Source organism: Saccopteryx leptura, chromosome 5 (genome assembly GCF_036850995.1).
Source record: "Saccopteryx leptura isolate mSacLep1 chromosome 5, mSacLep1_pri_phased_curated, whole genome shotgun sequence".
NCBI classification, from domain to species: Eukaryota; Metazoa; Chordata; class Mammalia; order Chiroptera; family Emballonuridae; genus Saccopteryx; species Saccopteryx leptura.
The window spans coordinates 202590894-202618808 of NC_089507.1; the positions used below are offsets into that span (position 1 = coordinate 202590894).

The window sequence follows — 27915 nt, forward strand, 5'->3', positions numbered from 1 at the left end:
ATGGGGGCCTGGGGAACGTGGCCCATGAGCTGGAGCAGCTGCCCCTGAGTCACCGCCAAGAGCTGCCACATGACAATGCAGGACCAGTGCCATGATTTTTCTAGAGAAACCAGAAATCTGGATTTTCCCTTGGAATCTGATTTCTCAACTTGGCAACTAATTCAGGGTATTTCAAATAATTTACAGACTAAACAAACATGTGGTGGGGCTGAACCTAGCACACAGACCACGCAATTTAAACTATTGGTTAAAATAAAAGGCAAAGAAGATTTTGGGGCAAATGCTTTTTATGAAAAGGTATTCTCCTCTCCTCATCATTCAAAAAGTTCTTTAGGGGGAGCCAGTAGACTGTGTACTTGTAGTTCCTGGTGACTATGCCACCAGCAGTTAACTCATCTGGTATAAAATTAAAAAATCAATTTGGAATCCATACCTCTATTTGCATTTTCAAGTGCATTTTAAAGTTTGAAAGAAGAGTAAGAAAAATGGCCAGAGAGAGCTCAAAGACATCAGGTACTGAAGAGACGCCGTTTTTGGACAATGCCACGCAGAGATATTGCTTGATTGCGTTGATGAACATCTCATGAGTCCTGAAGACTGGGCCAGCATTTTGTAACACGGAGAGGAGCAGCTGAAGGGAAACCACCTTGGAGCGCAGTTCGTGGGACCTGGCAGAGAAAACGAAAAACAATGAGGGGCTGAAAGACAAAATTTAAAAAGCACGTTTCTTAAAAAGGCCTCACTCCTCTCCGTACCAGTGAGAATTTTCTAAGAAGCCAATGAGCTAAGAACTAGCAAAGCCCCCAAATGTTAAGAGAACAGGGGCAAATGGCACAAGGTGGGTCCTCTTGGAACCTGCAGACCCTGTGAGAACAAGAGCTGCCAACTTCTATTCTTTTTATCAGTCCCTGCTGTAAGTAGAGAATACAGCAGGAGCAAAGTGAGTGTCAACTGACTCTAGATACCTGGTTCTGCAACTAAGCTGACGCACAATTACTTTACACCATTCATGGGAGACTAAGACATCTGGCCTCTCTTAGCCACTTGTCTCATGCCCACAGGGATGGTAAGAAATGGGAAATTTCCATAAACCATTTCCCTAATGGTTATATTCTCAACAGAAGAATTGAGACTTCTTATTAATGACTAATAATAATAGTAATAATGCTGATGACTATAAAACTTTTAAAAAGTGCAAGGCCCTGTGCTTGAAACTTCACTGTATTATTTTATTAAATGGGTCCAGTAAGGTGATTTTCCATTTTCCCATTTTTCAGATGATATTCAGGAACTCCTATAGCCATGGAGCTGGTCTCACGTGGAAGAGCCAGGACTGGATGCAGTTCTCTCTGGTTCCAAAGCCTCCACTTGGCCACCCCAGAGCACTGCCAATCTTGTGATAACGCATTCACTACTACAGAGAAAGCTTTGTCTTCTCTGGTTTGAATCTGGAGCTTAGATCTGTATCCATGAAGCAGAGGTTTCCAACCAGGGCGGGTCTGCTCACATCCTGCCCCTGCCCCCATTAGTATATTAAACCCATTGATCAGTTAAAAGAGAGTGTGTGCATGTTCAATGTAATTATTTTTAGCATATAAACCAAGAAAGCAAAACTGGGCAAAATCTTGGCTGATAGGGACACAGAGACAATTCATTATGAAAGGACTGATTGTAGGCATCACATGATTTTGAAAAGCTGTAAAATCATCCTGAATAAATTCCTACACTCATACCATCTAGGGTCCAAAGCCCTGAGTTTCCTGTAACCCCTAAGATCCTCCTGAATTGTGTGGGTTACACAGAGCCAAGAATTGCTGTTTGCTTACTTTGGATCTGGGGGGCCTTCACCCAAGGGTTTCATGGAGAGTTTGCAAAGGGAGCGAAACACAAGGAAGGCATCCTTCTGCAGAATGTGAGAGAACCTAGCGGCCACGTGGTGTCCTTGTGCATCTGATTCCTAAGATTAGAAAGAAATAAGAGAAAAATCAAGCGGTCTAAGCCAAAGAATAACTACTTTCAAATTTAAGAAATAGAATTATCTCATGGAAATGTAAATTACTTTATTCAACAGGGGAGTGAGGAAAGTGGGGAAAGTGAGGGATATGGGGGGAAGAAGTGGCAAAACAGAAGGTATAGGGAAGTCATGAAAGCAATTCTAAAACCTTGTTCCTTGTCCTTCAAAAAGTGGGTGTGGCTGGTCTAAAATGATAAATGTGCAAATATTAAACCACAAAAAAACTAAAACAAATATAGGTAATTATTCATATTAGCTTGGGTAAAAATTTATTTCTATGAATACCAGTGCAAGATTAAAAAAAATAAATGTTTTAAAATAAGCTTCTCTAAATAAGCTACATCTAAAAAAATATATATATATATTTGTAACCTATGGCAAGGATGAATATCTTCAACATATAATAAGTTCTTATAATTCATTAAGGAAATATAGAAACCTTTCTGTCAAATGAAAAACAGGCAAACATTAATAAACAATTCACCAAGAAATGCAAATAACAAACCTAAACCTTATTACTAAGGATTAAGGCGGGATATTCCTCCTATTAGAAGAGCAAAGATCTGAATGAATGCTATCACCCAGTTTTATGAGAAAAATGGAGAAATGAGAACTGACAGCCTACAGGTGGGCAGAGATTCCAGTACTACCTTCCCAGCAGGCTAATTTTTTAAAATTAATTAATTTATTTATTTTTTACAGAGACAGAGAGTGAGTCAGAGAGAGGGATAGACAGGGACAGACAGGAACGGAGAGAGATGAGAAGCATCAATCATCAGTTTTTCATTGTGCATGCAACACCTTAGTTGTTCATTGATTGCTTTCTCCTATGTGCCTTGACCACGGGCCTTCAGCTGACCGAGTAACCCCCTGCTGGAGCCAGCGACCTTGGGTTCAAGCTGGTGGGCTTTCCCTCAAACCAGATGAGCCCGCACTCAAGCTGGCGACCTCGGGATCTTGAACCCGGGTCCTCTGCATCCCAGTCCGACGCTCTATCCACTGCGTCACCGACTGGTCAGGCCCCAGCAGGCTAATTTGATGTTAAGGATCAGGCCCTGGCTGGTTGGCTCAGCGGTAGAGCGTCGGCCTGGCGTGCGGGGGACCCGGGTTCGATTCCCAGCCAGGGCACACAGGAGAAGCACCCATTTGCTTCTCCACCCCCCCTCCTTCCTCTCTGTCTCTCTCTTCCCCTCCCGCAGCCAAGGCTCCATTGGAGCAAGATGGCCTGGGCGCTGGGGATAGCTCCTTGGCCTCTGTCCCAGGCGCTCGAGTGGCTCTGGTCGCGGCAGAGCGACCCCCGGAGGGGCAGAGCATCGCCCCTGGTGGGCGTGCCGGGTCGATCCCGGTCGGGCGCATGCGGGAGTCTGTCTGACTGTCTCTCCCCGTTTCCAGCTTCAGAAAAATACAAAAAAAAAAAAGGGATCAAAAGCCTTAGAGCTTCCAACTCTTGACCCAGCAATACCGCTTGTAGAGATTTATCAAAAGAAGGAATTAAGGATGCGCACAAGATTTATCCATAAGGATGTTCATTACAGAGCTGTTGTTTCCTATGATAAAACTGAAATAACCTAAAGGCCTAATAGGGAATTGGCTAAATAGATTACAGTAATCCATATAATTAAATTTACATGGCCATTAAAAAATTAGTTAGCTCTGTATGTACTGATGTGGAAAGATGTCCATGAGATAGTGTTGAGTGAACAAAGCAAGTTCACTAGTATATAAGACATGAGTCCCTCACATGGACTTAAATACAGTGGTACCTTGAGATACGAGTTTAATTCGTTCTGTAACTGAGCTCGTAAGTCACTCAACTCGTATATCAAACAAATTTCTCCCATTTAAAATAACTAAAATAGATTTAATCCGTTCCAGCCCTGTGAAACATCCCCAAACCATCCTAAATTATGAAAAAAGACATGTTTTTAATTAACACACATGTATCCTTTACCAATGCATAACAAAATATATGAAATAAAACAAAAAAGTGTTATTTAGTACTGTATTCTTACCTTGGAGATAGACGAGTGTGGCTAACAGAGGTGAATGGCGGAGGAGGGAGGGAGGAAGGGATGCAGGCACTGTAGACACGTAAACTAAAACTGTACTTTCTTAACACTAAATGTAAACTAAAACTGTATTTTCTTTACTTTAAACAAAACTAAAACTGCACTTTCTTTACTTAAAATGAAACCACAAAAACTAGCGGCAGCTTTCCCGAATCACAACTCGTATCTCAGAATTTCGTTCAGATCTCGAACAAAAATATGGACCGAGTCGCAGCTCGTATCTTAAAAAATTGTATGTCGGTCTGCTCGTATCTCAAGGCATCACTGTACATCCCTAGGTGCATTAACAGGAATAATATAACCCCAAGGGGGCTGGTATAGACTGAATGTTTGTGTACTGCCAAGATTCATATGTTAAAACCTAATTCCAATGTAATGGTATTAGAAGGTAGGGATTTTAGGAGGTGAGAGGTCATGAGGGTAGAGTCCTCATGAATGGGATTAGCACCCTTATAAGGCCCCAGAGAGAGCTCCCTCATCCCACCACCATGTGAAGACAGACATAGAAGACTGTCTATGAACCTGGAAGCAGACGCTCACCATATGTCAAAACTCCCGCTTAATCTTGGGTTTTCCAACCTCCAAACTGTGAGAAATACATTTCTGTTGTTTATAAGCCACCCAGTGTGTGGTGTTCTGTTATAGCAGGCTGAACAGACTAAGACAAGGGCAAAAACATTGTTTTTTGGGGGTGAAAAACTCTTCTTTTTATGTATACAACACAGATATACATACAGTACGTAAAGCAGTATCTAGTTTATTAGTAGCTTTAAAATTTCGTTGGGGTGGGTGATGATTAAGGAAAAAAAATATGTAAAAAAGCTCCTTAAATGGGTGATAATGAAAAAGGCTGAGAAACACTGGTAAAAAGGTACTGAGTGAATTCACATGGGATGTTAATGTTATATTACTTCCTGTTTTGAAAGTTTATATATAACCTTTTCAAGAGAACAATAAAGCTATTTTAAAAAAAACTGTGGTGGACATATTTATGGGCCTGAAAAAAGGTGTTCATAATACATATTAAGTTTAAAAAGTAGGTTACAAAACAGCATGTATATTGTGTTATGCCATTTAAGTGGGAAAAAAATATGTGAGGGAGATGGAAATTTAGAATGATATACACTAGTGGTTTTCAGTTGCTGGTTCACAGACAGACAACAGGCTAATTAACTCTTTCATGGACTGTCACAAAATTTCTGGCGGACCACCACTGGTCCATGGACCTGCGGTTGAAAACCACTGATATAAATAAAATGTTAACAAGCGTTATATTGAGTTATGTATGGGATTAAGGATGACTTATTTCTCTGTTTTTTTTTCTTCTCTATATTTTATTTTTCTATAATGAATGCAAGTTACTTTGAGAGAAAAGGAAAAGGGCATTAAATGTTAAGTGTTAAAAATCTGAATAAAAAGGGTTTAATAACAATGTTGTATACAACCAACATTAGCACATTCTGAAAATGAAACTTACTAACACAAAGAATAGCAATCAGGCCAGGACTCTGTGACCAATAACTGAATAGGGCTTGCTGGCTTTCATTCGCTTTTTCCCACAGAGATTTAATTCTGTATCTTCTAAAAAGGTAAAAATCAAAATGAGTCTGATAAGAGAATCATCAACATACCAGGTTATCTGCTGATGACAAGGACTGCCTGTCGTCTGCTATCCCATTGGTCTGTGAATTTTCATCCACTGCTGGGGGGACATCACCTTCCTGGCCCTCCAGTTCGCCGAGGGCCCTCTCAGGTTCTGTCAAACTGTGCTTTTGTGCTGCTTCTTCAAACACAAGTGCCAAAGTCATTGTCAAAATAGTACTTATCCTAAAGGCAGCCTGACACGAGGAAGAAGCGATTCATGTACCCTTCCAGGTGCCTAGCTTTTCCCCTTTCCCTGCACCACTACCCCAGGACTGACAGAACATTGAAAAAGGCTTGGCCAAAGTGGTGGGCAGATTTTCCATGTGTCTGTTAGCCACAGCCCCACCATCAGTGGCTTGGTTCCTTTGTCGTCCATGTCAGTAATGCCTCCAGAACTGTGAGCAATACTGCAGCCCTGTCTACCTTGGCCCTTCTATAAAAGAACAGAAGCAGCTAAACATGAAAAATGCAAACTTATTATTATTTTTTTTTACAGGGACAGAGAGAGTCAGAGAGAGGGATAGATAGGGACAGAGAGACAGGAACGCAGAGAGATGAGAAGCATCAATCATCAGTTTTTCGTTGCGACACCTTAGTTGTTCACTGATTGCTTCTCATATGTGCCTTGACCATGGGCCTTCAGCAGACCGAGTAACCCCTTGCTCGAGCCAGCGACCTTGGGTCCAAGCTGGTGAGCTTTTTGCTCAAGCCAGAGATGAGCCCATGCTCAAGCTGGCAACCTTGGGGTCTTGAACCTGAGTCCTTCTGCATCCCAGTCCGACGCTCTATCCACTGGGCCACCGCCTGGTCAGACACAAACTTATTTTTTAAAAAGAGCTATTGGAGCCCTGGCCGGTTGGCTCAGTGGTAGAGCGTCGGCCTGGCGTGCAGGAGTCCCGGGTTCAATTCCCAGCCAGGGCACACAAGAGAAGCGCCTGTCATCTTCTCCACACCTCCCCCTCTCCTTCCTCTCTGTCTCTCTCTTCCCCTCCCACAGCCAAGGCTCCATTGGAGCAAAGTTGGCCTGGGTGCTAAGGATAGCTCTGTGGCCTCTGCCTCAGGCGCTAGAATGGCTCTGGTTGCAACAGAGCATTGCCCCCTGGTGGGCGTGCCGGGTGGATCCCAGTCGGGCGCATGCAGGAGTCTGTCTGACTGCCTCCCCGTTTCCAACTTCAGAAAAATACAAAAAAAAAAAAAAAAGAGCTATTGGCCTTGGTCGGTTGGCTCAGTGGTGAGTGTCAGCCTGGCGTGTGGATGTCCAGGGTTTTATTCCTGGTCAGGACACACAGGAAAAGTGCCCATCAGCTTCTCCACCCTTCCCCCTCTCCTTCTTCTCTCTCTCTCTTCCCCTCCCACAGCTAAGGCTCCATTGGAGCAAAGTTGGCCCGAGGAACTGAGGATGGCTCCATAGCTTCCACCTCAGGCTCTAGAATGGCTCTGGCTACAACAGAGCAATGCCCCAGATGGGCAGAGCATTGCCACCTAGTGGGCTTGCTGGGAAGATCCTGGTCAGGCGCATGTGGAAGTCTGTCTTTCTGCCTCCCTGCTTCTCATTTCAGAAAAATACAATAAATAAATTAATTAATTAAAAAAAATAAAGAGCTATTAATATAGGAGTTAGAGAAGAAGGGTCACGTAAATGAATGGGTCTGACAGTTATGCAAGAAAACCCATCACAGGAACAAAAAGATGTAGACCTGAATTTCCTAGGAGCCATGTGAAAAATGGAAAGAATTAAATAGATTTTATCATTTAATGAAAGAAAGTATATCTGATGATTAGCAGAACAGCTGAACTCAATGAGGAATTTACTATGTGGATCTTTACATACAGGATATATAAGGAATATAAAACAACGTAAGCACAATCTTCAATAATGGTTTTACAAAGCATATATTCATTCAACAAATATTTATCAAGTGCCTGTTATTTGCCAAACTCTATGCTAGGGACTGAGGGATACGGCAGTGAATGAGACAAATGTTCATTATGTAAGAACTTCTTGTATTGGCCCCAGAACAAAATCTGAGGGTGTGAAGTAACATTATTCCATTTAAAGACATATCTAAAAGGAGTTAAATAATGAAATCTTTGTATATAGTGTTTATAGCTTGGTTGTACCCTAAATTAACAAAAGGATAGGGCTTAGAGCAGTTGGTCAAATCTGACCCTCAGTAAGAAATACTTTTTAAAAATCATGACTTCGTACATGTATGCACATAAATAACTGAAATGCATGTTTCATTAAACAATGCTTAACAGACTGCATGCATGCTTTCAGTTTACATTCTACTTTCACTTTGTTCTCTTTCATTTAAAAAATGCCGAGTACAACCCACTAAATTATTGATTTTTGACCCACTAATGGTCTTCTGGCACTGGAACTGAGTGTTCAAATTATAGCCATTGACCTGAGATTTGGGGCAAAAACAAAGGAAAACATCATCCAATAGTCATTCTGAACTATGTAAGTTCAATTCCACTAAAATCACACCATTAAACTGAGGGAGCTATGAGTGAAATCTAACAAAAATAACAAGCTTCCATGTGCATCTGATACTTGCTGACACTGGGACTGTCTGCTTGGCACGTCAATGGCTAGCCATACAAATGCAGCAGCAATGGACACTACCTCAGGGCTCACAGCCCACTCCTGGAAAAACTGGACACATACGGGAGTGGCTTTCTGTGTCCCCACGTGAAGCACCCAACCCTAACGTCATCATACTGTGCTTCTGAATAAGAATAAAATCAACCACTAAAAACAAGTAATTTTCGAATTCCATATGAAAGCTGAGCAGACACGGGCTGATTCAGTTTCCACAGGTTCACTGGTGGGAGCAGGACACTTTACCACTAAAATATCCAGCTAAGGACTCTTTTGGAGGAATGAGGTAGAAGGAAAGGCTGGGTTCTTGGTTCTTACCTTTAATGGCAGATGTGACCACATCTTCTAAGATCTCCTTCACCACCTCCTGGGCTCCATCGTCAGTGCCTACACACCCACCCAAATACACAAACACATACATGTGGGCATTTCCAGGGAAGACAGGAAGAGCAAGGACATTTTGTTCACGTTCTCTAGGGTCACATTTCAGAAGGTAAAAGGTGTATGTAAGTACCCAGCAAGGCCAGATCTGATTGTGCCAACAGAAGACAAGTCCCATGAATTCTGCAAACTCCCAGGCAACACCGTTATGATATGAGTTTCCTTTTGTGGAACACTAATCCCCTCTGACTTACACACTCTTCCTCCCTACATCACAGGGTCCCCTTACTCCCCCACAGTTTGGAGGTAAGATCTGGATTTTACCAACTATGGTTCCTGGCAGAACAAAAGATGACAGTGTCTCCTGTGTCTTCACCATGGGGAACACGAAGCCTTGGTAAGTGACTGCCTTCTCCCCACCCTGTAAACCTAGAACCTAGCATGAGATTTCTAATGTGATAGTTGAAGACTTACTAAATTTTAGATGGAATTATTCTGTAAAATGTTAACTGTTTAAGTGGAAGAGGTTTTTTTTAGAAAACTAGTTCTGGGAGAATTACTAAACAGCCTTTAATGAGACTTTTACAGAAGTAAACATTACAAAATATCACAATGAACCAAAAGGCCATGGTTTTGTTAAATAAACAAAACCAAAATATCCCTTTTAATTCTTCCTTAGACGAGGATTTTCAATCAAACCACTATCTATATGAGTTCTATGATTGATCCAAAGGGTCCTGGAGAACAGCACGAAGTGTGTGCATTTCCACAGAGCACTTAACCCACTGCAACGATTTATTTATTTAACATGGATAGAGGCTCACTTTATCTCACTGCACTGCTTCCACCACTCATCACATCAGATCAACAACTGAAACACTTGCCATTTTTCTTTAAATTAATTCATTATTTAAGCAGAAACTTATCTGGAAGATAATAATAGCAAACACTTATATAGCTCTAAGTGCTAGACACTGCTCTCATTTAACTCTACACTTGATCTTAGTCCAAAAGCCGAGAAGTGATGCTCTCATTTAATTCTCACAAACCTATAACATAGGTACTAGTTGTATTCTCATTTTACAGATGAGCAAATGAGGCTCAGAGAGGTGAAAGATTTGCCCAAGGTCACAAAGTGGTAGAGTCATGGTCTGAACCTAGGCTGTCTGATCATAACTTCCATATTGGCTGAGGGAGGATAAACGTTCTCTATTTTATAGTGCTTAAAAGTGAACTAACCAATCAGTAAATACATAAGTAACTGTGTTCCTACAATAGCTACATATTAGCTATATATGCTAATATCTAATGTTGGGAGTTAAAAAGTCAGAACTTTAAAAATGAAATTAAAAGAACATGGGAAGCAATTGCTAATGGGTATGATAAAATGCTCCAAAATTAATTGTGCTAATTGTACATTTTAAATGGGTGAACTATAGTTGTATCAATCAGGTTTTTTTTTTTTTTAAAGAAATTGACAAGAATATCTGGGCAATCAGGAGAGGTGTGAATGGACAAACAGGGTGAGGTTTCCTGGGGAAGGCTGTTAGCCTTGCTCAAAAATTCACATAAGCAAACATGTCTTAGCTCAAAAAAATCTTATTCGATCTACTTCTTGGGCAGGCTGATAAGACTGACAACTTGACTTTTTTTTTTTTTTTTTTTGTATTTTTCTGAAGCTGGAAACGGGGAGAGACAGTCAGACAGACTCCCGCATGCGCCCAACTGGGATCTACCCGGCACGCCCACCAGGGGCGAGGCTCTGCCCATCAGGAGGCGATGCTCTGCCCCTCTGGGGCGTCGCTCTGCTGCGACCAGAGCCACTCTAGCGCCTGGGGCAGAGGCCAAGGAGCCATCCCCAGTGCCCGGGCCATCTTTGCTCCAATGGAGCCTTGGCTGCGGGAGGGGAAGAGAGAGACAGAGAGGAAGGAGGGAAGGGGGGTGGAGAAGCAAATGGGCGCTTCTCCTATGTGCCCTGGCCGGGAATCGAACCCGGGTCCCCCGCACGCCAGGCCGACGCTCTACCGCTGAGCCAACCGGCCAGGGCCACTGACAACTTGACTTTTGACTTATCAACTTGGGATGAAAAACTGCAGAAGGCAAAGAACTTCAGGTCTCGGTGTTGAATTGTCTCCGTCCACAGGAAGTACAATGGGTGGTGAATTATCCCAGGAAGGCCATGGGGAGGGTTCTCATTTACACAGGGAAATGTATGTGGACTGCCCACTTAGTGAACATGGTGCCAGGCACAGTGACTGGCTAGTCAGGGATGGCACATGGTGATTACTATCGTACGGAACCATACGAGGCCTGGGTGTGTGGTCTCATCACAGAGGCATGAGGGCCCAGGCCTCTCACTGGGCCTACACTGCGTGGGCTCCAGTCCAGGGCACCATTTCCACCATCTGCCTCTCAGATTGCCCTTCTTCCTTGGCTTTCAAGGCTTTTCAATCCCTTGCTCTGAAGAACTCACTCTTTCTTTAGAGCCACACCTTGAGAACCAAAGCCATTTGCTCTTTTTAAGGGTGACAGCACATCTCCATTTTGACCTACTATTTGCAAGTTTGTGGTTTGATTCTCACAGGCAATATGATTCCCACATTCCTGGAAAGTCTCATGGGGTGCCAACTACTGGCAACAAAATCCACAGCAACATACTAACTGCAAATCATTATCACAGAATTTTAAGTTACTGTGTTTTTGCAAAAGTATATTCTAGAAATCAAGCCCCTCCCCCCCATTTATTAAAAACAGTGTATTTACTGTCTGTCATGTATGTTGGGCACCATTCTGGGCATTGGAAATATAGTCGTAAACAGGGCAGCCCAAGTCTCAGACCAGGCACAAGCAAGCATTAACTCAGTAACTTTAAGTACTGGTGAGTGCTATGAAGAAAAAATGAGGGGATACACATGACAGGAAGCTTCAAGAGGGTGATCTGTTCGAACTGAAGACCTAAAGATAACGTGGGGGGCGGCGGACAGGGAAAGGACAGGAAGTACAAAGGCACAAAAAGCAAGTGTGGCACTTTCAGGAATCAGAAATACCACGTGCACATCATGTAGCAAATGAGGGGGAAACAAATGGAAGCAAGGGACAGAGACTTGGGCAAGGGCCAGCCCACACAGGACTCTGGAAGCCACCAGGGCAGGGAGGACACAGATTTCACTCTTAGTAGGAAAATACTAAAGGGGTTTAATCAAAGGAGGCCATGCTCTCATGCACGCTTTAAGAGATCACTTTGGCTGCCCTGCAGTAAATGGGCTGTAGTGGAAGCACCTTTATGCAGCTCAGAGAGACTTGCTTTTATATCCGCACAGCTATGCTTACTAGAGTATGTTTAAATATTAACATTTATTGATTGAACACAGCCTGATAAGGATTACAGTAAAAACTCTGGTCCTTGCCCTGAGAGTTAAGAAGGCAAAGATGACAACAGATTCAGAGGGTGGGCCAGGAGTTTCTGAGCACCTTGCCTAAGACACATGACAGCAGGATCGAGCAGACGGCACCTCTGTGCTTACCCTGAGATACATGCAATTCTTAGTGGCAACCTTCTCCTTTGACCTCTCTCCTTGAGTGAATTGATATCTGCAACATTCCAGCAATGATACACGGCCTGTTCCTATGTGCACCAAGCACTCTGGTGAATTATAGAGGAACAAAAGCTGCTCAAATCCATGCACTCTAGCAGGAAACATACTAGTGACAAAATCATCCCCAATAATGTGACAGAGACATGACAGCAATTATAAAGACAGGTCATGCCTGGCCTGTGGTGGCGCAGTGGATGAAGTGTTGACCTGGAATACTGAGGTCACCAGTTTGAAACCCTGGGCTTGCTCAATCAAAGTACATACAACAAGCAACCAATGAGAAGTCAAAGGTAAAGCAACTATGAGTTGACACTTCTTGTTCCCCACCCTACCTCTCTCTCTCTTCCTTCTGTAAAAATAAAAAAATCTTAAAAAATAAAATAAATAAATTAGATATATTTATTAAAAAAAAAAGACAGGTCAGATATTTCATGCAGAATCACCAACTAGAGCCAAGAATTATTTGACAGAATCACTTGGGAAGGTACATTCCTGAAAAAACTATAAATTTTTTTTTTAATTTAATTTAATTTAATTTTTTTTTGTATTTTTCTGAAGCTGGAAACGGGGAGAGACAGTCAGACAGACTCCCACATGCGCCCGACCGGGATCCACCCGGCACGCCCACCAGGGGCGACGCTCTGCCCACCAGGGGGCGATGCTCTGCCCCTCTGGGGCGTCGCTCTGCCGCGACCAGAGCCACTCTAGCGCCTGGGGCAGAGGCCAAGGAGCCATCCCCAGAGCCCGGGCCATCTTTTGCTCCAATGGAGCCTTGGCTGCGGGAGGGGAAGAGAGAGACAGAGGGGAAGGAGGGGGTGAGGGTGGAGAAGCAAATGGGCGCTTCTCCTATGTGCTCTGGCCGGGAATCGAACCCGGGTCCCCCACACGCCAGGCCGACGCTCTACCGCTGAGCCAACCGGCCAGGGCCAAAAACTATAAATTTTGAATTTGGTTCATAGCAATTACCCAAGGAGACATACAAATATTCAGAAACAATTTTATGATAACCCAATTGAAGATTTCATGCCTAATATATTTTTTACTTTAAGATTAAAGACAGACGGGGAATAGCTCTTTCATTTAAAAAAGCAAACAAAGCCCTGGCTGGTTGGCTCAGCAGTAGAACGTTGGCCTGGTGTGTAGAAGTCCTGGGTTCAATTTCCAGCCAGGGCACACAGGAGAAGTGCCCATCTGCTTCTCCACCCTTCCCCTTCTCCTTTCTCTCTATCTCTCTCTTCCCCTCCCACAGCCAAGGCTCCATTGGAGCAAAGTTGGCTCGGGCCCTGAAGAGGGCTCCATGGCCTCAGCCTCAGGCGCTAGAATGGCTCTGGTTATAATGGAGCAACTCCCCAGATGGACAGAGCATCGCCCCCTTGTGGGCATACCGGGTGGATCCTGGTCGGGCGCATGTGGGAGTCTGTCTGCCTTCCCGCTTCTAACTTCAGAAAAATGCAAAAAAAGAAAAGAAAAGCAAACAAAAACAAATAACGTTCTCAGTTATAGAATAAGAAAACTAAGCTAGCTGTCCATCTGTATCCAGCCACAGCCTACCTTCTTGCCCCTCTCACAGATGTCTGAGTAGCTATGAACTGCCAGGCATGCGCCAGGCATGGAGAACCAGTGCATACAGGACAGATGAGGTCCTTGTCATCTGGGAGGATAAGACAGATTCTGAACGACTACCCATTCAATAATTAACTCTTGGGAAATAACTGGCCCAAACTGAACCCACGGCACTGAAGCTGACAATAAGAAGCAGTAGCTAGACACAGTTCAGGAACTACTGAGAGAGGACTACACAGCTGACAATGGGGCATCAGCCATCATGCCTTGATGGTTATGTTCTGTGAGAGGAAAGCGAAGGGAAAGGCCCAGAAACAGACGAGCTGCTACCAGAGGTTCCTGAAGATGTTACCAGACTCCCGTCCCTCTCCCAGCTGGAAAGGGACAGCACGCCGGGCGTACCTGATAGCGATGAGCCTCGTTCTCGGGGTGCATCTCCGTTCTCTGAGCAGCTCACTTTTCCAGACCTACTCCTGGCATGTTCACCATTGGTCAAGTCTGTTTTTTCAGGAGTTGTTGGTTTGCTTTCTGTCTGGCTCTGCTTTAAATGACTAAACTTTGGGGACCCTGCTGTAGTTTGGATCACAGGGGACTGGGGTTTCGACTGGACTGGTTTTTCCAATTCTCTGGCCTCCTGCAACTAGAAGACAACAAAAAAGGGATTCAATAGAAATAGTCCCAGAATTTTGATAAAGATCAGAAAATACGCCAGCCTGTTGCTTAAAAAATTTCCAAAGAGAAGGATAAAATTTTAAAAAGGAAATAAATTCTTTCCACAAACTCAAAGCAAATTCGGAATGCAAGTTTCAAAATACATGCTAGATTCTATCTTGCTTTTCAGGGCAAGAACAAAAACAGAGTGTAGAGAACTCAGGGGAAGAAGGGATCAACTTTAAAATGCTAGTGAATTTTTGCCAGGTCGTGAGGCCACACACGAAACAGTTCACAGTATGAGATAATGTCCCGCCCCGGCAGCTAATGATTGCTGTTACTCACCATTTGGTTTTCCATGCGGGTGAAAATGACATTCAGCATCTGAGTAAGGGTAGCCTTAGCAGTGGTTTGATTGATGAGATTTTTGCTGGCCAAATAAATATTGTAACATGTCCTAACCGTCTGTAGGATTGTGCCCTCATGAATTTCAATGTGTGGGGATGTCACTGCAGTCAGAAGAGCCTAAAACAAAAAAATCCGAAACCTTCACTATGACAAACACCCACTTTGCTCCCAGACTCCCACAGCCAAACTTTTCCATAAGGTTTGGCTTTGTTTTTGTATGGTTTGACAAATTTTAAAAAGAATGGTTCTGCAAACTAAACTGGAAGATAAGTACAAAGAGATGACTCACTGAGTTTAAAAACAATTATTGGCCCTGGCTGGTGGCTCAGTGTATAGTGTTGGCCTGGTGTATGAATGTCCTGGGTTTGATTCCCAGTCCACACAGGAGAAGTAACCATTTGCTTCTCCCCCTATTCCTTTTCTCCCTCTTCCCTGCCCATGGCCAGTGGCTCAATTGGTTAGATCGTGGCCCCAGACGCTGAGGATAGCTCCATTGGAGCATGACAACCTCAGAATAGCTCAGTACTTGAGCATCGGCCCCAGATGGGGTTGCCAGAGATCCTGGTTGGAGATCATGCAGGAGTCTGCCTCACTATCTCCTCTTCTCTCACCTAAATAAATAAATAAATTAAACACAGTCATTAACTCCATAAAGTCCAAACTATCGAAGTAATTAAGTTGTGCTGAAGTGAGTTTTCTACCAGCTTACTGTTTCAAAAGACAAAAATATAGATACTTCTCTCAGGAGGGGAAATGCTCCAACTTGATCTCACCTAGATTAACCACAAAATATACATGTTTTAACGGGGAGTCAGTTTCCCAGTTCCCCTGGGAGGTTTCAAGGGAGCTTCAGGAAAGGTGTGGCTAACATGGAGCCATCCTTCACAGAGCTAATACATTCAGGACTTAAGAGGCAGAATGTTGGCTACACCCTTCCTGATTCTGTTATCCGACAAGCCTATGCCAAACCATTCCTGGTAGGAGAAATGGAACAGGGCAACAGAATGGGGGTACAAGAAGACAAAGGCAAATAGGCGAAAAGAGTATCAACAGGAACCTGCTGAGAAATGGCAGCCGGGCAATCCAGAAGTTCTAGGGGCAGGACCAGAGGACTTCAAACTGATTTAATTCACAGCAATTTACATTGTTATTAGTGGAACTGTTGACTCTGAAAACACAACTGGCTCCACTCTTCTTGTCTCAGTCCATGCTAATAAATTCTGACACTTTATAAAAGATCGAAGTAATGCTTATATTTTTGTTTCAGCTCAGCACCACCAGAGACAACTAACACATGGTAAATCAGAAATCCAAAGTCCCAAAGGGGACTAGTTTCTAATTTAAAACCCAGACCAGGCAAACACTCAGAAATACCTTAATTATTTGTAACTGGACTCCTTCATCGGTCTGAGGGCCCTGAAAACAATTGCAAATGGTTTCAACGATCCTGTCAATCAGCCGCTTGCCTGGAGCTCCACTATCTGGGGCGTTGCCAGTGATGTGCCCATATGCGATGAGTTTCTAAACACAGAAAGAACAGAGATGAGATGTTTCTCTCTGGCAGGGACTGAGGCCACCCACTGTAGCAAATGACAAGCATGGCCTTAACTTCCGGTGCCCATACTCCCTCTACTCCCCAGGGGCGCGGTGGGCACAGCCACCCTGAGAGCGCAGCGTTGGTTCCGTCCCCCCACGGCAGAAGAGTCCCACGATGGTGAAACAGTCCGTGATGGAAGAGGCAAGGGGTAGAACAGTCCCGAGTACACAATCACTGTGTGAAAAACTGAAGGACTAGAACTCCACATAACAGAGCTGGAAGCAGCCAGCGGCTGCCTGGAATGGGGGGTTGCAGGGCAACAGGAGTGACTGCTGCTGAGCACAGGGTTTCTCTCCGAAGCCGCAAAGACGCTCTAAAATTAGACTGTGGTGATGGTTGCACAGCTCTGTCAATATACAAAAATCACTGAATTACACTTTAAATGACTGGCTCATATACATGTGAATTATGTCTCAAGGTATTAAAAAACATTTTTTTCCTTAAATGGAAAGATGCATAGAAATCTAGTGCTAACACGTTTTGCTTGTGAAGGAGCTAAGCATTTGTGGGCAGGATGGTACCAGGACACTTGATAGGACACACTTTCATTCTCTCTGAATGCCAAGTCACATCAGTATACTTTCTCTTTCAAAAATTAAAGCAAAAACACTGAACCCCAAACCGACATTATTGAACAGTGCACCCTACGTGGCTAAAGAGATGACGGGCTGCTTGGGCCATGCCTTCACAATCAGGTGACACAGCAGTTCGGACAGGGGCCACCTCTCAGAGGCAGCCTGCCTGTCACCTCACTGATGACCTGGATTTCATCATGGAGAATCTGAGCTGGAAGGGAACTCAAAGGTCAAGGGGCAGGATGATTTCCAAGCCTGGCTGAAATTCAGAATCATCTGAGAGCTTATTAAAAATATAGGTTCCTGGCCCTCAGCCAGACCTACTGAACCACACTTCTGGGGTGAAGCCTAAGAATCAGCATTTTTCTCCAAGCTCTCCAGCTTATTCTGAAGGGTGACCAGATGAAGGAACCGCTCATCTGACACAACCTCTCTGGGAAACATGAATTCGAGAACGTCGGCTGCTTCCAGGAACTTAGTGAAGACTTAAAAATGCTGTTGTTCCTTATCCTTTTTGTTTCTGGCTTGTCACATGTTTGCCTCTACCAAACAAAGTGACACAAGCTCCTGAGGTTATCCACAGTGCGGCCACCACTGACACAGGAAGATACAACACCATACAGAGGCCTGACGCCGTTTCGTGGTGGCTTTTCCCATCATCAGCTATCAAAGTGCCACGTTCAATAGCAGAAGAAAAACAGATTGCGAGTGGCTGAGGGTAGAAATAAGATACTGCTGGATCAAGTGGCTGAGTGAGCAGGAGAAAGGCCCGCACACACTCGCTGACCAAGTCCAATCTCAGAGATCTCCAGACAGGGGTCGGGTAAGGGATGGGGGAGGGGACCAAAGTGTGTTTTTGAAGAACAAGATGCCCTTTACCTCATCCCTTCTCATTGCTGCTGCATATGCAGGCTTCCCAAGAAGGCAATGCTGGTACCTGCTAAATGAGCTCTGGTTTTAGACATTGTTTACTCCTTACTCCTAAAGAACTAAAGTCAGTTCTGAGCATTCGGTTATGAGTGGGATGGTCTATGAACTCCTAAAATGTGAATGTTGAAAAGCAGGCCCAGCCAGGAAGAACGTTAGTGTTGAGGATATTATCACCATGCCTTCCAGTGCTCTGCTGAAGCCTCCTGGCAAAGCGTCTGTGATTTCATATTGCTGCTGGAGCACTCACTGTCTCCCTGGGGGCTGCAGCTTTCTGTAAGTCTGCTGTGGCTGAACCAGGAAAGAAGGCAGAGGCAGATTTCTATAGAAATTATGATTCCATGAGCGATTTTGAGATGAGGACTCTTTCAGCGTGCAAACTGATTATGGAATGTAAAGACTTTCTCTGGGTTGAGTTTCATGACAGTTTGCCATTTGCCTGTGTTCCTGAATGAACTGTGAAAAATGAACACTGGGGCTTAGGAACAGTTTCTCTTGATAAGTAAACAATTAACAAATACTGTGAACAGAAAAAAAGGTTTTTTAAAAATAAAAATGAATAAAAGAAGTTCCCTAAGAACCCACCATTGATACTGTGAAGCAAAGATGGAAGTGAATTACTGGATGTTTAATTCAAATACAAAAAGGATTGGAAGTACTCTCCCCTCTACAGTGTCTCTAAAGGGCACATGACCTTGAAACGGGTTTTAAGTATGATTCTGCTCCCTTGTCTGTGCAGAAAGGAGGCCAGAAGAAAGCAAAGTTCCTGAGTTCTGTGGGCCTTTCTAGCCCCGCCTCCTCATCCTTCTTTGTGTCAGGTATCTGGGTACTGGGGGCACAACAGTGAGTATGACAGTCCTTTTCTTCACAGGGTGTATATTCTCTGGGGGCAGGGGAGAGAATAGACCAAAGCCAAAAGTCTCCATTGGGACCCACAGGACTCTGTGTGATTTGTAGACATCTTGAATAACATCCCAGGGATGTTCACTGTAACCCTGTTTGTTAATGCCCTTTACAGGGGAAGGAATAAATTAAAAGGAGGCCTTAATGTATCATATATCAGTCAAAAGAGTTGTCCTGGCATCTGCCTATAGCAATATAACTAAAGACACTGCTAAATAGAAGAAGCTGTAGACAAGTCTGCACAACTGATACAATTCATGTAAAAAAGAAAACAGAAAAAGAAAATTATACACCCAAACAGGCAACTGGGTTTGGGGCTAGTGGTTCAAGGAATTTCAGCCTTATCTATAAAGTTCTGAAAATATTTTAACAAAGAATGTACTACTTATATAATTACAAACGTGCATTAAAAATCCAAACTTTTCTAGAAACGAGAGTTAAAAGCTAATGCTGTGGTATGAACAAGTCAGCTTACACCAGTGGTTTCCTACAGCCTTCACTGGGAAATTTATTTCTACCTATTGTTTTGTCTTATCCTTTTAAAAGTTCTATTTTTGTGTTTTATAATATATATAATTTAATAACAACAGTACACACACACATATACAATCTTACAAGTGAAGAACTGAATATATTAGAAGGATATTCTTTAAAACATTTTCTTTATGGATGTATGCCTGAAGAAATCTGGCTGATACAAGACAGGTCCTACTGCTCCTTCCCACAGTCCTGGCCGCGGGGACGCGTGTGGCAGACCAGTGGCTGAAGGAAAGGAACACAGAGGGTCTTGGCCATTTGGCAGCAGTAAGCAGGGGAAAGGGCTGCTCCAAATGGGGAGACGGAACTCAGCTACCTGCACTCACACACAGAAGCACCTTTACCCCCCATCACCTCTCCAAGCTCAAAGAAGACAACTTTCAGTGCCCAGGGCAGAATGCCAATGTGTCTGCAGCTAGCTCCAATCCTACCAAAATCAACCTTCACCCCTACCTGGCCTTCCATTTCTAAGACAGAAGTTACCTCGCCCACACTGGAAAAGCCAGTCAAACAGGCTTTGCAAGGGCAACCTCCAAGAGGAAATGAAATTTTCATTCGGTATTCCAGGGAGCAGCCAGCCACTCTCTATATCATAAAAAGGACAACATAGAAGTACCTAAATCACAGAGAACTTCCATTCTAAAAAAAGAGCTAACCATGTCATAAACCTCAATTCAGGCACTATACTCTTAAATTTTCAACTCAAGTCAAAGCAGGACATCTATGTTTCCATTAGAAATCGTACAATTACACCGAGTTCCAGAAACAGACTATTTCTAGGAAAACAGACCATATTTTTAATTAAAGAGGCCAGAACTACAGGACAATGGTTAAGAGTGGGGGTTGGCAACCTTTTTCTATAAAGGACCACAAACTAAATATTTAGGCTTTGCAGGTCATGTGGTGTCCATTTTACCTACCCAACACATCCACAGTAGCAGAAAGCCAGCCATAGATCACACACAGATAAACGAGCATGGCTGTTGCTATGGACTGAATGTTGTGTTCCCAATAATGCCTATGCTGAAGCTCTAACCCCAATGTGCTGGTATTCAAAGGCAGGGCCTTTGGGGATGATTAGGTTTAGATGAGGTCATGAGAGCAGGGTCCTCAGGATGGGATTAGTGGCCTATAAGAGAAATCACAGAGCTAGTGTACTCTCTCTGCCATGAGGACACAGTGAGAATATGACTATCTACAAACCAAGAAGAGGGCTCTCATCAGGAACTGAATCAGCTGGTACCTTGATCTTGGACCCTCCAGGCTCTAGAACTGTGGGAAATAAATGTCTTTTATTTAAGCCAGCTGTCTGTGGTATTTCTCATATCTGCACAAGCAGATTAAGACAGCTATGTTCCAATAAAACTTTACTTACAAAAGCAGGTGGCAGGCCTGATTTGGCTCATGGCTATCATTTTAAGGACCCCTGGTTAAGAACAGAGATGTGTGGTAAGGAAATCCTAGACACTCACTCAATCCTATCACTTCAGGTCGGGCAAACATGGTGGAGTTCATCATTTTATTCTCTCAGACTGTTTCCTAGATTTTAAAATAAGGATAAGAGTAAGTATCTCAGAGGGTTTGTTGAGAAAATTAAACTCGATGATGAGAATAAAGCATTTGCACAGGGCCCAGCACAGGCTGAGTGCTCAATACATGTTAGCCATTGCACTTAGAATGTCAGAAACGGTAACTGATACACCAGCTTCAGAACTAAACCTTAACATGAGGAGAAAACAACTGAAATGAAAAGTATGCCAAATTTCTTCAGAAAATGTTCCGCAGCAACAAGTATTTTAGGAGAGAATTAGGACCTGAGCCTACCATTTAAGAATTCTTGGCTCATTATATGCCTATCAATCTGAACAGAATTATATTGAATGAGCAAATAACTTCATTTGGAAGAGCTGCTTCTGTGAAGAAACTGTCATCAATTTTCAAGTACAGATATGCAAAAGAAAAGAGATTATTAGAGTAAATATTAGACTAGAGATGCCAAAAAATGTGGCATGCCCACCACCATTTGGCAGTCCTGTGCCTCAGCAGACATAACCAATCAATCATGGCACTTTCTCACAAAAACCTAAATGAGGCTTCATAACATCTTTTCAACACAGCTTCTAAACAACCATAACATAGAACCTATTCACTATTCCTGTTCTAGAAAGTACCAATAAACTGTGAATCTCTTCGATCCATTTTGAAAAAAACAAATCAAGCTTTTTTCACTGATGTAAGTTGCCCATTTAAGTTAAGAATAAATGTTCTTTTAAGTAACCAGAAACCTCAGTAATCAATCATTAAAAAAAATATAGGGATGCTAAGCCAGAAATTAAGAAATCCAAGTTGTAGCCCTGTTTCTGTCTCTCACTATCTGTATGCCACTGAATAAGGCAGCCTAACTTCTCTGCTCCTGCTTCTTCATTAGTAAAAGGCAATTTATGACAAGGTTATTGGCAGTCTAAATACAGCTGATCCTCATTATTTGCAGATTTTATATTCATAAATACACCCACTCACTAAAATTTATTTATTAGCCCCAAATCAATACTTGTGGTGCTTTTGAGGTCATTTGCAGACATGTGCAGAGCAGTGAAAAATTTGAATCCTCTGCACAGGTTCCCAGCTGAGGTCAAACAAGGAGATTCTCTGCCTTCTGGATTCAGCCCTCGTACTGTAAGCAGTGTCTTTTGTGTGGTCAATTAGTGTTATGATTTTCCCATTGTGCCATTTAAAATAGCCCCCGACCATAGTACTGAAGTGTGGTCTAGTGTTTCTAAGAGCAAGAAGGCGGGGATAAGCTTCATGGAGAAATTATATGTGTTAGATAAGTTCTGTTCAGGCATGTGTGACAGTGCTATGAACTGAGTTCACTGTTAATGAATCAATACCATATTAAGTAAGGTGTCTTTAAACAAAACATACAAAGAACAGTTACATGTTGATCAGCTGATGAATATGTTGAGGCCAGACGCTCAAGGGAACCTAACCCTGTAATTCTGCTAGGAACAATGGTTCAGGATTCACTAAATCAGTGTTCACAACAACTTCATAGAATATTACTACAAATAGTGAGATTTGATTCTCTATTTGATTTTATGAATTTTAATGCACAAAATTCAAGGAATTTTTTTTAGGGTTCACAACCTTCCCCATTTTTTTTTGGCATTCCAGAAGGTAGACTAGGGTCTCTAAGGGAAAGCAGAGGTGTCTCTTAACCTAAACTAGCCCACATTAAAAACTCTCCTTCAAACTCAAGGACAAGGCTGAATAGAAATACCTCATGTGCCCATGTGTAGTAAATATACCAATTAATGCTAAAGGTTTCATTTATTGATCAATGTCACTCATTAAATTTAATTTTTAGGCAAAAAATCCAAAAAGAAAAGAAAAACTACATAATAGAGATTAGCAAAGTAGTATTTCTAGGAAATAAATTCTTTTTTTAGCCAAGGAGTTCAGTCCCCTCTCCCTCCCTCCCTCATGAGACCTCTGTAAAGAATAGGAATGTTCCTTTTTCTGACACCCCAGAGAGTATTCTGAGTAGCAGAGGGGTCACCATGTGGCCTGCCAAGAAACCCTTTACACAATTAAGTGTTAGCATGGTACCTGCAAGCAGTCCAGGGACGTGCTGACCACCCGCGGGGACTTGGACTGGCAAGCCAGCTCGAACGGAAGGAAATACTTGTCAGCTTCAATGAAGTTGGCCTTTGGTGGTGCGGCAGCGCCAAGCCTAGGAAAAGGAGCAGGAGAGGGCCGGAGAGGGGAAATGAAGAAACCAAAAAACTTCCTTTTCCTGAGCCTCACTCTAACTTCCCATCCCACCCACAAACATTTTATAAAAATGCCTGCAAACTGCATCTATGGGGCTTAACAATTCAAAGGTAACATATAACATGCATTTGGATAAAATACCAAAAGTGCCACATGCAAAGAGCGAGGTCTCGGGTTAGCGAGTTGTACTGACTGCATCCTGGATTGAATCCTGGCATCAGCCGTGTCAGAGCTCTACTTCTGAAATGTGACTAACTGCCTTCATTACTTTGAAGGTAAGGAACAGCCACTTATAAGGCAAGCTGGCCTAGTGCTTAAGTAAGCACAACATACAAGAGAAAAGGGTTTTGCCTTTTCTGTCAAGAAAAGATACAACAGCATTCACTTGACCTTCCTTACCCTTGTCTCCAAATACACACTTATTGAGTCAGTTTCCTGTTCACCTAGCATCAGTTCAAACACATAGGGAGTTTTGCAATGTGTCCAGCTCTGGGCTAGGAGGCTGTGTGCTACCCAAGGATCAGAAATACAAGAAAACATGCAGAGAAAGGGACTCCCTCAGCCACTTCCTATTCCCTTAATAGTGAATTCCAGCAAGGAGACCCAGCTTACCTTTGCTTTTCTATTTCTGCTTTAATCTCATCTGGTGAGGAAGAAAGAAAAGCCTGTTAAGAGTATGCAATATTTATATAAAAGGAAACTTTACTAAAAGATATTCATAAGCCCTGGCCGGTTGGCTCAGCGGTAGAGCGTCGGCCTAGCGTGCGGAGGACCTGGGTTCGATTCCCGGCCAGGGCACACAGGAGAAGCACCCATTTGCTTCTCCACCCCTCCGCCGTGCTTTCCTCTCTGTCTCTCTCTTCCCCTCCCGCAGCCAAGGCTCCATTGGAGCAAAGATGGCCCGGGCGCTGGGGATGGCTCTGTGGCCTCTGCCCCAGGCGCTAGAGTGGCTCTGGTCGCAACATGGCGACGCCCAGGATGGGCAGAGCATCGCCCTCTGGTGGGCAGAGCGTCGCCCCATGGTGGGCGTGCCGGGTGGATCCCGGTCGGGCGCATGCGGGAGTCTGTCTGACTGTCTCTCCCTGTTTCCAGCTTCAGAAAAGAAAAGAAAAAAAAAAAAAAAAAAAGATATTCATAAGCCATTAAAAAGAATGTTTATGAGATTTTAAAGTACAGAAATACTGATACAAAGTGATAAAAAATGATTATAACAACAATAACAGCTAACACAAAGCAGTCACTATGTGTTGGGCATTGTTCTAAGTACTTTACATATTTTAATTACTTAGTGCTCATCACAATCCCATGAGGTAGGTACCATCATCACCTCCAACTTACTTAGAGCAGGATTTCTCTACCTCAGCACTACTGACACTTGGGGGCAGATAATTCATGGCACAGCTGTCCTGTGCACTGTACCATGTTTAGCAGCATCTCTGGCCAGTAGCATCCCCCTGCTACTTGAAAACCAAATATGTCTCCAGACATTGCTAAGTATGTATTCCTTACAAAACTGCCCCTGTTGAGAATCACTGTTTAGGTGAGGAAGCCAAGACACAGAAAGGTTAGGTAACTTGCCTCTTGTTACCTATCAGGGACTGGGGAACCCCTGTTTAGGTGAGGAAGCCAAGGCACAGAAAGGTTAGGTAACTTGCCTCTTGTTACCTATCAGGGACTGGGGAACCAGAATTGGAACCCAGGCATGTTGGCTCCATAGTCCACAGCCTAGCTACTACCCTATTCTGCAAAATGTATGTTAATGAATGTTACCACATAGTATGGTAATACAGTAACACCTCAACTATGTAAAAAGATGCACAGAAAATTAGAAACAAATAAAATATTGAAAGTTAGGCCCTGGGTGGGTAGCTAGCTCAGTTAGCTAGACCATTGTCCCAATATTCCAAGGTTGTAGGTTCAATCCCCATCAGGGCACATGCAAAGAAAAAAATAAAATGAATACATAAATAAGTGGAACAATTGATGTTTCTCTCTCTCCTTTCCTCTCTCTCTCTCTAATATCAATAATTAAATAAAAATAAAATAAAATAAAGCACTAAAAGTTACCTAAGTAGTGGGATGATATTTTTGCTTCTTTTTTTCACATTTTCTATGATAAGCATATGTACTTTTAAAACAACAAATGCATATTTAAAAATTGTGGTAAATAGGCCTGACCTGTGGTGGTGCAGTGGATAAAGCATTGACCTGGAATGCTGAGGTCGTTGGTTCAAAACCCTGGGCTTGCCTGGTCCAGGCACATATGGGAGTTGATGCTTCCTGCTCCTCCCCCTGTTCTCTCTATCTCTTTCCTCTCTCTCTCCCCTCTCTCCCTAATAAAAATGAATAAAAAATAATAATAATAATAAAAAAATAAAAATTGTGGTAAATATTCGTAAGATAAAATTACCACCTTAACCATTTTCAAGTGCACAGTTCAGGGCATTAAGTACATTCATACTGTTGTGCAGAGGTATATATAACTTTTATGAATTAAACGTAAAAATCTTTACCATGGAGGTTACAGTTATGGAAATAAAGTCTCATGATCAGAAATCACAATATCAAAGAGATAATCCTACTTCCAGAAGTACAAGGTTTTGTACCACTGAAATACCTGAAACACCCAGAATTCCCCACACCCACTCAAGCATATATGTATATATTTCCACATGTGAGACTCAATGTATCACCAAAACAGGCCAGTAAAGCCGGTCTACTCTAAATGCCATGTATCACCCAATCTCATGAGAGAGTGGTTTGGATATAGCATGTTATCCTAACCTCAGAACACAGATCTGGAAGTTACAAATTTTCTTTTCTTGGGCAACTCTACCCTAGCCTGAACTTTCAGATGTGAAAACTGAATACCTGGACTCACTAAAGGTAGCAAATTCTAACTTCCAAGTTAGTCTTTCACGGTGTTCTTACTACCTTCAGAAAACAGGAACCAAATACCTAGATAACTAATATCAAGCATTTTTGCTCATGCACCATAAGGCATGTGACACAGTTTGTTACAGAGCTCTGGGGCATGGTTCCTGCCCTTCATGGACAAGAATCCACTAAGTAGCCTAGCTTCCTCTAAGCTGAGCCCCCCCCCCCCCCGGGGCCATGGGAGTGACCCAGGAAATCCAGCCCATGAGGCTGGCAGCTAAGCTTTCAGCTTTCAGAAATCGCTATGCATAAGATCAAGGCTCTGCTTGGTGGTAAAATTGTCACCATGTGACATGCCAGAGGGGCACTGCTGCCCAAATTCAAATGTAAGGATTCCTTCCAATCATGGTTACCTTGTTAAAGTTAAGTTTAGATAATAAATGTATCTGAAACAATTAGCCCTTTGCTTGAGAGTCCCTGCTAGCCTCTAAGCTTTAAAATAATCTGTTCTGGAATGCCACTGGTGCCAACCTACCATCTGTGAATCAATCACCAGGACTTCTACTTACTGAGGTTCCCAGGATAATAAAATCAAGTGCAGGGGTTACACACTCAAAGGGCTATGGGGGCCAACAGGGAACCTCAGGGACAGAGGTGGGTGAGTGTAACACATCAAGGGCAGGGAGGATCCACTCCCCACCCAAAAGGGCAAAGAACACAGCAGCACCCCAGCCCCAGCTGACTGGTACCTCTAGAGACCCTGAGCTGTGGAGTGCCAGTTGTTCTGATCCGATTTTAAAGTGAAAGCCCTGACTACAATTCAAAACAACTTCAACTGTTTTTAAAAAAAATTGTTGCTCAAATAAAATTGGTTTGTAGGCTTCCCTGACCCTGGGGCTATCAGTTTGCAACCTTTGATGTAAGGGATAGAGACGAATCTAAGATAAAGTACTGACTGCAAAAAAGTAACTGCAGAGGATAAAAGCGACTTTTAAGAACTGTGAGCAGCACTGGGAGGACAAAACATCTAAGTTTTTGTGTAAGTTTGATGTTGTTCTCCCAAAGAACAAAGAGCAACTGAGGAGCCAGAGGGCCAGGGTTCAAGGCCAAACCTCACTAAATTTTACAGGTGAAAAAATAAGACCCAGAGAGGTAACAAGACAGAAAGTGGTGGAGGGTGTCTTGAACCCAGAAAGTTGGGCTGTAGATCCCATGTTCATAACTCCTGGGCACTCCGACTCAGATAAGCACACAGACTTATTCTGTACAGTACAAATGCAGAATATGAATGTCGGTTTTGCTATCACTAAGTCAAACTGTGAACGCCACAAAGCACTGGTGTTTGGACTACTCTGTGAGCCCCACGTGGCCGTGGGGAGGCTTTCACAATGTGGCTCTCCCAACCCCCTCCCTGGCCAGCTGCAACAGGACCACAGCGAAGGTGCACCCCAGTTTTCCCATGAGAAGGAAAAGGGGCCAGCAGAACCTCCCTTCCTTCCAGCTGACCTACTCAACTGCTCCCAGTAGGGTCTTTGTTTTGGCCTCTCTGGCTTTGACAAGGCTAACATGTCAGGTTTCCCCTTTCTTCACTTTCCAGGACAGACCCCATTAGCAGGACTGTTATCTGAATGACAGACAACCAACAGCCTTGACTCTCTCTGACCTTTACTTTTAATTTCTGGCAAAATCCCAAATTTAGATTGTACTACCAAGTCCTTTGACCTGTTCCCATCTAACAACCACAGCTGTGACAACAGGCCAAGTGGGTAGGTCTATCTTTATTATATGTGG

General features: G+C 43.2%; 1 protein-coding gene across 1 annotated transcript in view; it reads right to left on the reverse strand.

The window, feature by feature from the left end:
* The window catches only part of ARFGEF2 (ADP ribosylation factor guanine nucleotide exchange factor 2), a 92762-nt gene that overhangs the window by 53595 nt on the left and 11252 nt on the right, over positions 1-27915 (reverse strand). The window contains exons 2-10 of the mRNA XM_066387555.1: positions 23860-23890; positions 23083-23206; positions 16309-16455; positions 14872-15051; positions 14278-14515; positions 8654-8722; positions 5715-5866; positions 1827-1957; positions 434-668 (exon numbers count right to left, since the gene is read on the reverse strand). Of these exons, the coding sequence (XP_066243652.1) occupies positions 434-668; positions 1827-1957; positions 5715-5866; positions 8654-8722; positions 14278-14515; positions 14872-15051; positions 16309-16455; positions 23083-23206; positions 23860-23890 (1307 nt within the window). The remainder of the gene's footprint in view (positions 1-433; positions 669-1826; positions 1958-5714; positions 5867-8653; positions 8723-14277; positions 14516-14871; positions 15052-16308; positions 16456-23082; positions 23207-23859; positions 23891-27915) is intronic.